The sequence below is a fragment of the Erpetoichthys calabaricus genome, chromosome 5, assembly GCF_900747795.2.
Source record: "Erpetoichthys calabaricus chromosome 5, fErpCal1.3, whole genome shotgun sequence".
In the NCBI taxonomy this organism is placed as follows: Eukaryota; Metazoa; Chordata; class Cladistia; order Polypteriformes; family Polypteridae; genus Erpetoichthys; species Erpetoichthys calabaricus.
Window position 1 is genome coordinate 25,906,583 of NC_041398.2, and position 14,599 is coordinate 25,921,181.

The 14,599-nt window shown below is 37.8% G+C and overlaps 1 protein-coding gene across 3 annotated transcripts in view; it reads right to left on the reverse strand.

Annotated features, from left to right (window-relative positions):
* Window positions 1-14,599, reverse strand: part of LOC114651554 (uncharacterized) — a 157,683-nt gene that overhangs the window by 22,339 nt on the left and 120,745 nt on the right. For all 3 annotated transcript variants that reach the window (XM_028801356.2, XM_051927391.1, XM_051927390.1), the window contains 2 exons: window positions 13,385-13,552; window positions 2,342-2,509 (listed from right to left, as the gene is read on the reverse strand). In XM_028801356.2, the coding sequence (XP_028657189.2) occupies window positions 2,342-2,509; window positions 13,385-13,552 (336 nt within the window). The remainder of the gene's footprint in view (window positions 1-2,341; window positions 2,510-13,384; window positions 13,553-14,599) is intronic.

A 14,599-nucleotide genomic window follows, 5' to 3' on the forward strand; every position in this document is an offset into this window, starting at 1 on the left:
CAAGACCTTCCAAAACCTTCCAAAAGTAACTTTATGAAGTCAGTCCTGAAATTGCAGTGACGTTACTTCCGGGTCTGTAACTGTGGGTCTACAACTGCGGTAACATATGGTGCTGTGGCTCTGCAAGTGGATATTATTGTGTACAGCAGCTGTCAAACTGCTTGTGTTTTATTTCCTGCCTCGGGCGTTGTTAAATCTTTTGGCACAAAGTCCCGTCTCACGACACGCAAGTTCTTGATATTTTTTAGTTTATAATTTAAAAATGGAACGGTAATACAATGGGAAACAAATGCAGTTTTTTGTAACTCCTCTTTGCTCAATCAGCTGTTGGATTGCTGCTGCTGCTGTGCTGTGTAATCTGCATCTTGTGCGGCACTTCGAACATTTAAAAGCCTGTACAGCAGCTGTCGTACTGCTTGTGCTTCATTTCTGACCCCAGGCATGGTTAAATCTTTTGGCACAAAGTCCTGTCTCGCGAGACGTGAGTCCTTGATATTTTTTAGTTTATAATTTAAAAATGGAATAAGAATCTGAAAATCTAGCAACATCACATTAAAGTTCGATATATTCTGAAAAGAATGATACCAAACACATATATGTAGGTTGTAAAATAAGCCCGATTTAAATTGTGACAAAAAATGTGATGCACTTCTGTTGCACTTTTAGGCTTAGGATTTTAAATATATGGGATAGATTATTTATCCATCCATCCATTTTCCAACCCGCTGAATCCGAACACAGGGTCACGGGGGTCTGCTGGAGCCAATCCCAGCCAACACAGGGCACAAGGCAGGGAACCAATCCCGGGCAGGGTGCCAACCCACCGCAGATAGATTATTTAAATGATGTTAAAATTTTATCTGTATAATGTGATAAACATATTTTGCTGCATTTCATCTTAAAAATGATATTGTCATCATATGTAAATATGCTCTTTATAAAGTGGCTCAGGTTGTACAATATTTTAACTGTATCGCAAGTTTACAGTGAGGTAATTGTACAGTAATTATAAGTACAAACAGTTCTACAAGGAGCACTTGATGGAATGATTGAGTGTGTTTATAGTTCTTGGGATGAAACTGTTTCTGAACCGTGAGGTCCCTACAGGAAAGGCTCTGAATTGTTTGCCGTATGGAAAAAGTTTAAATAGACTGTGCGCATGGCTGAGGCAGCGTGTGCTTGATGCTGTATACCGATAATTCTCTCTCTGTTCAGCTGCTGAAGAGCTGTGATTCCATATTCAGATACTGTGGGAAAAATACTCTGAGTAGTCCATTGACAGTAACAACACTAAAGCAGCTATGGTATTTTGAATAGTTTGGCCATTCCGTGGACCATTATATTGTTACAGGTTAATTACAATCAGATGCCTTAAATTAATAAACAATATGTAGTTAATTTCAGTGTATTTGATAAAGACGCGTCAGGGATGTGGATCTAAAAAATAAAAGGAAACCACACTGGAACAAAAGCACTGCTTTGATGCTGGGTAATGCCAATGTGCAACACCACGTGGAGAGCTTGTGTACGGCAGGGATTGAGCTCGCGTGAAAATGTGCATGGCTTTACGCCAAGTTTAGTTTGTATACATCGCGATGTGAGCATGGAAACGGGAATACACAACATTTTTGTGCATATGCACCGTTTATATATGAGGCCCCAGGTGTTTAAATAATAAATAAGATTAACAATTAAAACAGGCACAGCAATAACAGGTTTTATTTGCTGCCTTACCTTTGTAACACTTTTTGTAAACAGTTAAGAAATTCATTGTAAAATCACTGTAGTTTTAACAGTAGTTGATGGAATAAGCTTAAGCAGATAATTGAGCTTGCTGATTAGCAGTTATGCTATGTACATTATCCTCTACTACCCAACAATAAAATAAAATGTAACATAAACAGTTAAAATAAACATTTTACAGTTAAAGTAAGCATCATTAGTATGCCAGTAGCATGGTGGTACAGTATTTAGCTTGTCTGCCTTACAGGTCTAGAGTTCTCAAACAGGTGTGTATGTTTTCTGGATGCTGTTGTATTCTCTTCACATAAGACATGAAGTGATCACTCTAAACTAACTTGGTACATATGAATGAACGCAAGTTTTTTTGTGATATTAGTTCATGCCTTGCACACGTAGATAACAGAATACTCTCCTTTGCTGCCACTCTGAATTGTTTAAAGTGGGTTTGATAATGGATAAATTCTTAATAATGTATATAGAGACTTCTGCATTGATTACTGTGGGTCTCTAAGACATATCAGAACAAAGTATTGGCAGGCCTAGAAAACCTACTCCATGCATGTTTTGTACTCTATTTTTAATCAATAACGTACATTACCTTAGTTGTAAACCATCAATTTCATCTGAAGATTCAAACTCTACTTCATATGTTATGCTATTTTCACCACTCTGAAATAAACTTAAGGTTACATTTGTTTGTTTTCCTGCAAACAGGGTGCTGCAGATATGTTCCACTGCTGTGTCATTCAAATGTCCACTGTATATGCTAAGAAAAAAGAAAAACAATAATTAGACATGGACCATCTCAATATAACTTAAAGCAACATGAACCTCATCTTGGTTCACAATGCAGAAGACAGTGTCCCAACAGAGAAGAAATCAAACACCCAGTCTGGGCACTTATTAAATGAATATGATGTCAGTATAAACTGTAACTGGACCTCCTGTTTACTGTACTGTAGTTAGTTGCTTTACTTGTCATGCAGGAAAGAAATGTTTTGTATAAGTGAGTATGATGAAAAAATGATTAAACCGAAACTGAAACTTAAACTTATGTGTGTCTAAATAAAATAGGAAAGACCCAAAAGGCAGCCGGTAAACTTAAAGAGAAAAGAATAAGACCACAAAAAATCATATAATGGCTCAGATAAGCTACAGTTTCATCTGTAGTTCACTAGTATAGCTCATTATCATTTGCCTGTAAAGACTAGGAAACAACTCACTATTTTAACACATTCCACATAAAACAAACATTTTTTTTTAATTTTAACTCTAAGAAATCCTTTTTTTGTTCTAAAGAACAAGTAAAGTCCCATATGGCAGCTTGCTTGAAGAATCTTGCTTCTCAATGTAGAAGGCTCTACTGCACAAACATAATCTAGTGACCCATTTTGGTCTAAAGGAAAGTCACATATGACAACTTACTTGCAGAGTCTTGCTTCTCAATGTACACTGCTCTACCATATAAACAAAATAATCTGATGACCAATGCATTTTTGGATTCTCTCAATCCTTTCCTTGTGGAAAACTAATGAAAAAATAGGTCTGTTACTAAATAAATACATACATCTCCCCATAAGTAACCTATTACTAAAGAAGCACAAGCTTATGTGTAAATGAAGGAGAAAACAACTCACCTACAACTATTACTTTCAAAGCAGATAACATATTTTTGTTCCTAACAAGAGCCTTCTTTAATAAAAAACAGGTGGAGCGATTAATCTTTTTAAGGCCAGCAAGTGCTATTGTTCCCAATTTAAAAATTTAATTAGCTTCCTTTAATATTAAATGTTTATCAAAATCACTATTTCTCAGCCATTTTCTAAAAATCTCTAATGCAGAACATTTCAAACAGTTCCACCTTATGACCTATATGTATAAAGTTACTAGCAGTGTTACCTGGCTTTTTCCAGGAGATTTCATAAGACATTGGGCCTCAGTTATAGTACCATTGATTAATCAGCTGAATCAGAAATACTGTGTAATCAACAAAGTACTTTACTATATACAATATTTGTAGGTTTATTATCAAAGGCTAATATTATTGGCAGGCAGTGTGGTGGAGGGGTTAAGGCTTTGGACCTAGGACTTCAAACCCTGAGGTTGTGGGTTCAAATCCTACTACTGACACTGTGTGATCATGAGCAAGGTCACTTCATGTAACTGTGCTCCAATTGGAATCAATTGAATCTCAAATGTTGTAAGTCACCTTGGATAAAAGCATTATTGGAGCAATCTAGCTGAGAACGGGCTATTCAGCCCAAGAGAGCTTGCCAGTCCTATCCACTTAATTCTTCCAAAATAATATCAAGTTGAATTTTGAAAGTCTCTAAAGTCTTACTGTCCAACACACTACTTGGTAAATTATTCCATGTCCATGTTTCTATGGTTCTCTGTGTAAAAGAAAAACGTCCTAATGTTTGGGAGAAATTTACCATTAACATATTTCTAACAGTGTCCCCAAGTTCTTCATGAACTCATTATAAAGTAACTGTTTCAATTCACTGTACTAATTCCCTTCATAATTTTAAACAATTAAATCATGTCTCCTCTTAATCTTCTTTTGCTTAACTTGAAAGGCTCAGCTCTCTTAATGTTTCCTCATAATTCATCCCCTGTAGCCCTCGAATCAGTCTAGTCGCTATTCTCTGGATTTTTTCAGCGCTGCTATGTCGATTGCAGCCTGGAGACCAATACTGCACATAGTACCCCAGGTGAGGTCTAACAAGTGCATTATAAAGCCTCAGCATTATCTTCTTGGACTTGTACTCTACACATCGTATATAACTTACCATTCTGTTAGCCTTCTTAATGGCTTCTCAACATTGTCTGGCAGTTGATAGTGTCCAGTCCACTATGACTCCTAAATCCTTCTCATAAGGTGTACTTTCAATTTTTAAACCTCACATTGTATTCAAACGTAACATTTTTACCTCCTCTGTGTAATACTTCAGTCAAATAATAAATAAAATAATATTATTATGTCACTGGAGCTGCTTACTCTTGAACATGCTATATACAGTGAAACATGAGTAAAACATTTCTGCATTAAATCAAGTTGTTCTTTTCCTGGTGACTTGGTTTTGGTTGATTACAAAACACAGTTTTACAGGAAAATGTATTTGTTTGAGTTGAAATTGGTAATTAGTAGGAATAATGTGAAACTTGAGTACTGTATATATTATTATTATAGATGTTTCCGATTATTACGTGTTTATTTGTTCACTTAAGCTTTTTTTTTTGAGTTTTACAACAGGTTTATGCACAAGACTATATTTTTTTGCAGAGCCATAGGCAGACAATAAATTGCTAACACTAAATGGTGTTACTACAAACAGCAGTGATGTTTACAGGCTAAGCATTTAGATGGCACTGCTCTCTCTGAAGCCAGCTGTATAATACATACTGTATGTCTGGCGATACAGTGCATCTGGAAAGTATTCACAGCGCATCACTTTTTCCACATTTTGTTATGTTACAGCCTTATTCCAAAATGTATTAAATTCATTTTTTCCTCAGAATTCTACACACAACACCCCATAATGACAATGTGAAAAACGTTTACTTGAGGTTTTTGCAAATTTATTAAAAATAAAAAAACTGAGAAATCACATGTACATAAGTATTCACAGCCTTTGCTCAATACTTTGTCGATGCACCTTTGGCAGCAATTACAGCCTCAAGTTTTTTTGAATATGATGCCACAAGCTTGGCACACCTATCCTTGGCCAGTTTCGCCCATTCCTCTTTGCAGCACCTCTCAAGCTCCATCAGGTTGGATGGGAAGCCATCGATGCACAGCCATTTTAAGATCTCTCCAGAGATGTTCAATCTGGGCTCTGGCTGGGCCACTCAAGGACATTCACAGAGTTGTCCTGAAGCCACTCCTTTGATATCTTGGCTGTGTGCTTAGGGTCGTTGTCCTGCTGAAAGATCTGTCTTGACCTCAGTCTGAGGTCAAGAGCGCTCTGGAGCAGGTTTTCATCCAGGATGTCTCTGTGCATTGCTGCAGTCATCTTTCCCTTTATCCTGACTAGTCTCCCAGTTCCTGCCGCTGAAAAACATCCCCACAGCATGATGCTGCCACCCACCATGCTTCACTGTAGGGATGGTATTGGCCTGGTGATGAGCGGTGCCTGGTTTCCTCCAAACGTGACGCCTGGCATTCACACCAAAGAGTTCAATCTTTGTCTCATTAGACCAGAGAATTTTCTTTCTCATGGTCTGAGAGTCCTTCAGGTGCCTTTTGGCAAACTCCAGGCAGGCTGCCATGTGCCTTTTACTAAGGAGTGGCTTCCGTCTGGCCACTCTACCATACAGGTCTGATTGGTGGATTGCTGCAGAGATGGTTGTCCTTCTGGAAGGTTCTCCTCTCTCCACAGAGGACCTCTGGAGCTCTGACAGAGTGACCATTGGGTTCTTGGTCACCTCCCTGACTAAGGCCATTCTCCCCCGATCGCTCAGTTTAGATGGCCGGCCAGCTCTAGGAAGAGTCCTGTTGGTTATGAACTTCTTCCACTTACGGATGATGGAGGCCACTGTGCTCATTGGGACCTTCAAAGCAGCAGAAATTTTTCTGTAACCTTCTCCAGATTTGTGCCTCGAGACAATCCTGTCTCGGAGGTCTACAGACAATTCCTTTGACTTCATGCTTGGTTTGTGCTCTGACAGGAACTGTCAACTGTGGGACCTTATATAGACAGGTGTGTGCCTTTCCAAATCATGTCCAATCAACTGAATTTACCACAGGTGGACTCCAATGAAGCTGCAGAAACATCTCAAGGATGATCAGGGGAAACAGGATGCACCTGAGCTCAATTTTGAGCTTCATGGCAAAGACTGTGAATACTTATGTACATGTGCTTTCTGAATTTTTTTATTTTTAATAAATTTGCAAAAACCTCAAGTAAACTTTTTTCACGTTGTCATTATGGGGTGTTGAGTTTAGAATTCTGAGGAAAAAAATGAATTTAATCCATTTTGGAATAAGGCTGTAACATAACAAAATGTGGAAAAAGTGATGTGCTGTGAATACTTTCCGGATGCACTGTAACCATGAGTTATTTTTGCTAAAAACTGAATGGGAACAATTAGATGGCCTACAGAGTATCACATTTCTATGCCAATCCAATGCCTCATGAAGGCAATGAACAAAGTAGGGGCAGTGGTCGACAGAGAGGAAGCTTCTGTTTACTGTAAAATGTCTACAGTCAAAAAATTCTATTAGGCATATAAATCTGTGTGGCAAGTGCAGAGAGCACATTGCACATGTAAAAATAAACACAACCTCTTTTAAAAATAAACATGACTTGATGCAATGGAACAACCTTTCTGTAGCATTGGATTATACATTGGCATTTGAAGACATCAATGGAAAAATGGTAAACATGAATGATATGGAGGGCGGCACGGTGGCGCAGTGGGTAGCGCTGCTGCCTCGCAGTTGGGAGACCTGGGGACCTGGGTTCGATTCCCAGGTCCTCCCTGCGTGGAGTTTGCATGTTCTCCCCGTGTCTGCGTGGGTTTCCTCCGGGCGCTCAGGTTTCCTCCCACATTCCAAAGACATGCAGGTTAGGTGGATTGGCAATTCTAAATTGGCCCTAGTGTGTGCTTGGTGTGTGGGTGTGTTTGTGTGTGTCCTGCGGTGGGTTGGCACCCTGCCCAGGATTGGTTCCTGCCTTGTGCCCTGTGTTGGCTGGGATTGGCTCCAGCAGACCCCCATGACCCTGTGTTCGGATTCAGCGGGTTGGAAAATGGATGGATGGATGAATGATATGTTGTCGCAGGTACTGTGTGTGCTCTCTGTAGTTCACTGTTATGATGACAGTGTAGGAGTCGATGTAACCTTGAAGGAATTGGCAGCAATATTCATGAAAATATGAACTACAAAATATGCATTTCAAGTAAATGGCCTGTCACATTTCATCAAAAGGTCTCCTGTTAAGAGAGCTGAGGACAAAGAGATGCAGATTTCAGTACACAAAACATCTGCTTAACAACAACAGTAGATGCACTGATGAGTCTAAATGAATAAGTAAAGAAAATGTAACATTACTGTTTAAGTGGAAATGCAAACATGCCATGACAAAACAGCAACAGCCTTTCAACATGTTGTACTGTATATCTATAGACCACAATGCTTATCTACACTCTATTTGCCATTGTTACGTCATATAGTGATGCCATAGTTAAAAAGACAGATATTATAGTTGGCACTTCTCAAATGTGTGTAAACCTGTAGCTAAGGTGGTCTATGTATGTGTGTGTCTGTCTATCTCCACTATTGCAGCACTCATTACAACATGCAAATTAATATTAAGCATCAGTTACCTTGTGCTACTGAGCTCCTGAATGGTTAACAACAATTTTAGCTTTTTATTTTCAAGTCATCAAGTCGTTTGTTAAGTATTTTTTGCTCTCTCCCTGAAACTGTGGTTGCAGTTTAAAATGCATGGACTGGAGAAACTGAGGGTGGGTATTGCCAATGCAGTGCAGGATTTTGCCACTATTCACTGCACTCTTTCTAAAGGGTTGTCTCTAGGCATGTATTCTTATTTGAGAATCATGTCTGGCCCTGCAAGACTAAGGTGGCATATGCAATGAATTGAATGTTTTACTTTTGTTTTTTTCTTCTCTTTACTTGAAGTGGAAGAATATAACTGTCGGTACTATGTTTTGGAGGCTTAAATGATCAGGGGTCCAACTTTAAAGTATTCAGATAAAAATGTAAATGAAAATAACTTTGGAGGGTGGGTTGGGTTTTCCCTTTCAAAGACTGAAAATGCAAATGTATATTATAATGGAGTAGCTCTTAAGTGAACTGTTAATTTTAAACAATTCATTCTCTTTATCCATTGTCTTGACTCCAAGGACACTACTTTCCCTTCTGCTTCTGTCTCTGTACCTTTCTGCTTCTAGTGAAGCAACACCTATGCACACAGTCACAACATCTAACAGTGGTGCTCAAGGTTTATGGCACACTTGCTGTCCATTGAGTTTTGCATCTTCCTTAAGTTGTTTGACCTATCAATCATTTCTGCTGAGCTTTTGTTTGCATAAATCCACCCCTAAGCACAGCCCAAAGCATGTATATTAGTGAAATATCAATACATTTCAACAAATAATAAATCACAGGTTGGCTACCTTTCTTTATTCTATAAAGTCACCAAATTTCAATCAAACTAGCCAATGCATTTTTGAGAATTTTAGGGTACTTAGTTTTTCTATGGAGCGGGTTAAACCCCTAAATATTGATATATTGAAATGTCCATTCTCAGTGGATGCCTACTGCCCTAGATGTATAATCCTACCAAATTTTAGATTTTTATTACTTTTGTTCTGATTAATGCATGCACATAAAATTCTGATTTTTTTTCACATAAAAGTTCGATCATGGGCACATTAGTATACATACATCCCCTTAGAAGCATAATTTGTCATGTGTTTTAGGCAAATATTCTACTGGTTGATAATAATAGTGTCAACCTTAAATACATCATAACTCTGAGGGGAAATGTCCAGCTTCCAAATTCTCTGCTGTCCTACTAAAAACATCAGCCTTTACAAGCTTATCCCTGTGAACATGCAAATAAATATTGGTTGCACTGGGGATAACTGCAATATATGTCAATACTTTTTAATAATTTGTTTTATGATACTAGTATGTTGAGAATATGAAAAAGTACAGACTAACACATTCTAGCCAATTATCTTTTTTGTATAAGGTTAAACCTCTCTATATGAATGTAACACTCTTCTATATGCACACATGATATCTGATCTAATTTCAAAAAATTTTTTTTGTATATAATGGGCTTAGTAAATTTCTTCTATGAGCAAACTCTACATAAGTGCATAAATTGTGAACCAGGTAAATTCTTTATTAGTAATCTTGAATAAACATGCGATAATATGGTGTTAGTACATCAAGGATTGGCCCTGAGCCCTTTCCTATTTGCAATAGCAATGGACAGGTTGACAAAGGAGATTAGACATGAGTCCCCATGGATTATGATGTTTGAGGATGACATTGTGACCTGTAGCAAGAGCAGGGAGTAGAGAGAGGAGAGGAATGAAGGTCAGTAGGACGAAGACTATATACATGTATGTGAATGACAGCGAAGTCAGAAGAATGGTGAGAATGCAGGGAGTAGAGTTGTCACAAGTGGATGAGTTTAAATACTTGGAATCAACAGCTGAGAGTAATGGGCAGTGTGGAAGAGGGGTGAAGAAGAGAGTGCAGGCAAGATGGAGTGGGTGGAGAAGAGGAGGCAAGGGTCGGATAAGGTTGGACATTTGGAGACAAAGCCAGAGAGGTGAGATTGTGTTGGTTTTTACATGTACAGAGGAGAGATACTGGGAATATTGAGAGAAGTATGCTAGGGATGGTTCTGCCAAGCAAGAGGAAAAGTGGAAAGTCTAAGAGGAAGTTTATTGATGTGGTGAGAGAGGACATACAGGTGGTAACAGATGATCCACTGTGGCGAAACCTAATGAGTGCAGCCAAAAGAAGAAAAGAAGAAGAGGAAAAGCAAGAATATGGTATATAAGTTTTATGAAAACTGAACATGAAAACCTCTATCAGAATGAAATATCATCAACCCCAAAATATTTATGCAAACATTAATGACATTTAGTTTAAACTGGGGTTGTGTTTGCCTTGCAAATACCTGGTGGTATGCCTACCCATATAACCCTGCTGGGTTATGCCTGAAATGGCAATGTGGAGTCATCTTACAACAAAAGAACATAAAAGCAAACTTCAGGTTTGAACACAAAAAACTCAAAAATATACAAACTACCGGAGCATCTTGGGCTGGAGGGCAATGATTGACTTTGTAGTTGTGTCCTCTGACCTGAGAATATATGTGAAGGGAGGGGCAGAGCTGTTACTTGATCACTATATTGGAAGCCCAGGAAGCCCACATAATCACTTAGAGTGTCTAGGAAATGTCTGGCTGGGGATTCCGTTTATGATGAGTTCAGCTCCTACCACAAAGAGAACTTCTCTCATGTGCAGAGTGAAGTCAGGGAGATTGAGTCCGAATCGATCATATTCAGGACCTCATTTGTGGAAGTGGCTGTTAAAAGTTGTGATCTAAAGGCATTTGGAGCCTCTCATGGTGTCAACCTTAGGACCCAATGGTGGACAACAGAGATGAGGGAAGCTGCCAGGCTGAAGATGGCGACCTTAAGGGAAATGTTGTCTGTGGGAGTCTCCTGACTTGGTTAAGAGGTACTGACAGGCTAAAATGACTGCTACAAAAGTGATTGTGGAGGCAAAAGCTCAAGGATGGGAAGAGTTTGTAAAGCCATGGAAAAAGGGTGTTCAGGAATACTGTTCAACACCTTAGAAGGAGAAGGAGTGACATTGCACAGACTGTATTAAGCAGGGGTGGGTTGGTGCTGACTGCTTCTGGGGAAATGATCAATCAGTGGAAGGAACAATTTGAGGAGCTCCTCAGCTTGGTGGACATATTTTATTAGGAGGCAGCATTGTCACTGAAGTGGTGGTCCGAGGTGGTAAGGATGCTGTGATGGATGAGATCTGACCAGAGATGTTGAAAACGTTAGCCATTGTTGGAATAATGTGTCTAAAGGGTTTATTCAGTGTTGCATGGAAGGCAGTTAGAGTACCAATGAACTACAATACAGGTGTCCCCATATTTAAGAAAGGGGACCTGAGGGTGTGTTCTAACTACAGAGGGATCACACTCCTCTGCCTCCCTGGTAAGGCCTATGCCAGGAGTACTTCTCCCTCTACAATTTCCAAATCCCTCAGCACCTCCTTAGTAGTCCTGTTTACCACTTCCTCACTTGTGAAGATCTCCGAAAAATGCAAGTTTAGGGCATCTGTTATTTCACTTTCTGTATCTTTTAATTCCCCTTTACTATTTCTGACTGCACTTCAACTCATCCTTGACTGTTCTTTTACTACTAAAATACTGAAAGAATCTCTTAAGGTCGTCTTTCGCCTTATCTGCTATATTCCTTTCCAACTGTCTTTTAGTCTCCCTGATATCCTTCTTAATGGTTGCTCTCATGTTCTCATACGCTCTACAATTCACTTTGCAGTCATTAGTCTTATATGCCTTATAAAGCAGTTTTTTCCTTTGCAGCTTCTTTTTAATATAATATCTTTATTAATCCACCGTGGAGTTTTTTTTTAACTTCATGTTAATTCCAAATTTAGGTATGCATCTGTCCTGCATTACATGTAAAACATTTTTAAACTTGTTCCACTGCTCCTCGACTGTCTCCACACTTAAAAGCTTATCCCAGTCTATCCTCCTTAAACTTTGTCACATCTGCTCAAAATTAGCCCTACCAAAGTTCAACTTAACAATTTTAGTCTCTGCATCTGCACTCTTACAAAATACTGAGAATTGTAATATATTATGGTCACTTGACCCTAGTGGTTCAATCACCTCTACACCCTCAATTCTACCCTGATTATTACAAAATACTAAATCGTGACAAGCTTCACCCCGTATTGGTGTTTAACATACTGTGTCAAAAAACAGACACTGATTACTTCTAAAAACTCCTACTCAAGTGCTCCTCTGTCTGCATGTTTATCCCAGTTAATATTTGGATAATTAAAGTCTCCCATGACTATAATATCTCCCTGTAAGCTTCCCTTTTTAATATTACTTAAAAGATGTGTGTTGCAATTACTGTCTGAATTGGGTGGTATAACAAACTCCTAAAATAAGTCCTCTTTCCAAAATGTTTTCCAAGCAAAGCCACATGTCCTCACTAAGATGGGGCTCATTGTCCAGCTGAAGAGGACTTACATTTAAATTCTTTTTGACATAAACAGCAACTCCACCTCCTTTTCTGTTCTGTCCATCCTTCCTAAAAAATGTGTATCCCTCTGTTACACTCATCTCCCTCTTTCTTATTTAGCCAGGTTTCCATTATTGCTAATATATGGCCTATAGTTATATAAAACCATAATGTTTACTTAGATTATGTTTTTTTGCATCAAAGTTTTCTACATTTTTTTTTTTAAATTTTAACCTATTTTCAAATAGTTGATTTTGGTTCACATCTCATTTTTATTGTTTATGTGACATTCAAGTGTAGTGTCACCTGACTGATTCTGTTATGCTTCTGGGATTTCTGGCAGTGTCGAAATAAATATGGAAATGGTTACGACACTCACTTTCCCACGGTGGATCAACATACAGTCTCTCAAAGAATCTTAGTGATAGTTAGTTTCTTTTCAAGTAAGCCCTAGTGTTTTTAAACATCTTTTTGATCTTCAACTTTTGATTTTGCTCAGTTGGTTTTTGCTACTCAGTATTTTTTTCAGCACACAATAGTGCATGTTTTCATCTCCTGATCAATTCCTCTTTCTCACTCACAAAAATTCCAAGAGACCTCATGTCTCATAACATTGACAAAGTAAAATAAAGTAAAATCGGGTACTTTTCCTAATCATCTGAAGAAATATTTTATCTAATTTTAGGACTTGGTGAGGAAATGATGATTGGCAGATATATCCTGAAGTTGAAGTGAAAGAAGGTGTATTTAGCTTTTCTCATGACTGCACCTACAGTGTTACTTTATATACATTTTGAAGAGAGATTCAAAGTTTAAAGATTTATACAAAACAAAAAAAAAGTAACCACATTACCTTAGTACTTTAGGAGAGTAGTTTGCATCCTTTATTATTTCAGTAATAGAATTTATTGCTTCTTTGTTAATATCTCCAGACAGACTGATTACTGCTGGATTACACTTTGGAATTATTATTCTGCAGATAGTCAATGTTTTGGATTCAGAAACATTATGGATTAACAACCTACAGCATTGAATATATAAAACAATTAAAATTGATTAGCAAAACACTTCAGAAAAAATAAAATACAATTATGCACTCAGGGATACTGAGAAATCCAAGTTAAACTTGGAAAACTACAAAACCCCTAAATTTATAGAGCCATATTCTAACCTATAATACTAGGGAAAGCATGCCTGTTATTGAAGTACATGCAACACTGCTGAAAAATCAAAGGTTAATATTGCTTTTACAAGAGTTGCTGGCAACCGTTTTGAGAATTTACCTATATGTCTGCAATGAAATAATCAATACATTGCTTGCAACACTCCATAACCTTGATTCCCCACAACCATAAAGCCAAAGAATGTACAAGATTAATGCAGAAGAGTCTCAAAACCTTTCATTTTTCTGCTGTAACTATCTTAGCTTAATAAGTAAATCAGATCTCCAATCAACTCTGTCTTTAACATTTTAATTCAGAGTGGGTAGCATGAAAAATGAGTCCATTTGATCACAGGTATTCTGTTCATACTTTCGTTTGAAAGTTTGCTACCTAGCATTCATTTTAAGTATTATTTTGTTTGTTAAGTTTGTTCAATCCATTATTCTTAAAATGCAGTCTAGTGAAGTTCCACACAGAGTGTGCTATCAATTCTTTTACATTAAGATTTGGGAAGGTATAACTGTTAGTTCCTCATTTAAATAAGTAATTTGTAAATGCTTGTCAAGATATTTGACTACCATAATTCACTGATTTATACATAAATGCATTTCTGTATTGATTGATTGTTGAGAACGAGCTTTGCATTGAGAGCACTCTTTGTATTGTGTTTTGTAGTTTTGTAATTTTTTTTGCCACTAAAAGCAATTTGAGCAAGAAACAGGTTTACTGAAGTTACTGCTTGCTATCCATCTAGGTTTGCATGGACATGCAATTGCGAGGGCAGAATAATAAAAACTATACAGGTATATCAATAAATAGAAAATATCTACTTTTCAATCAAATAGTTGGGCTTTTATTTACTTTGTGAATTGGACATAATTTCACCAGCTGTAATGCTTAATTCA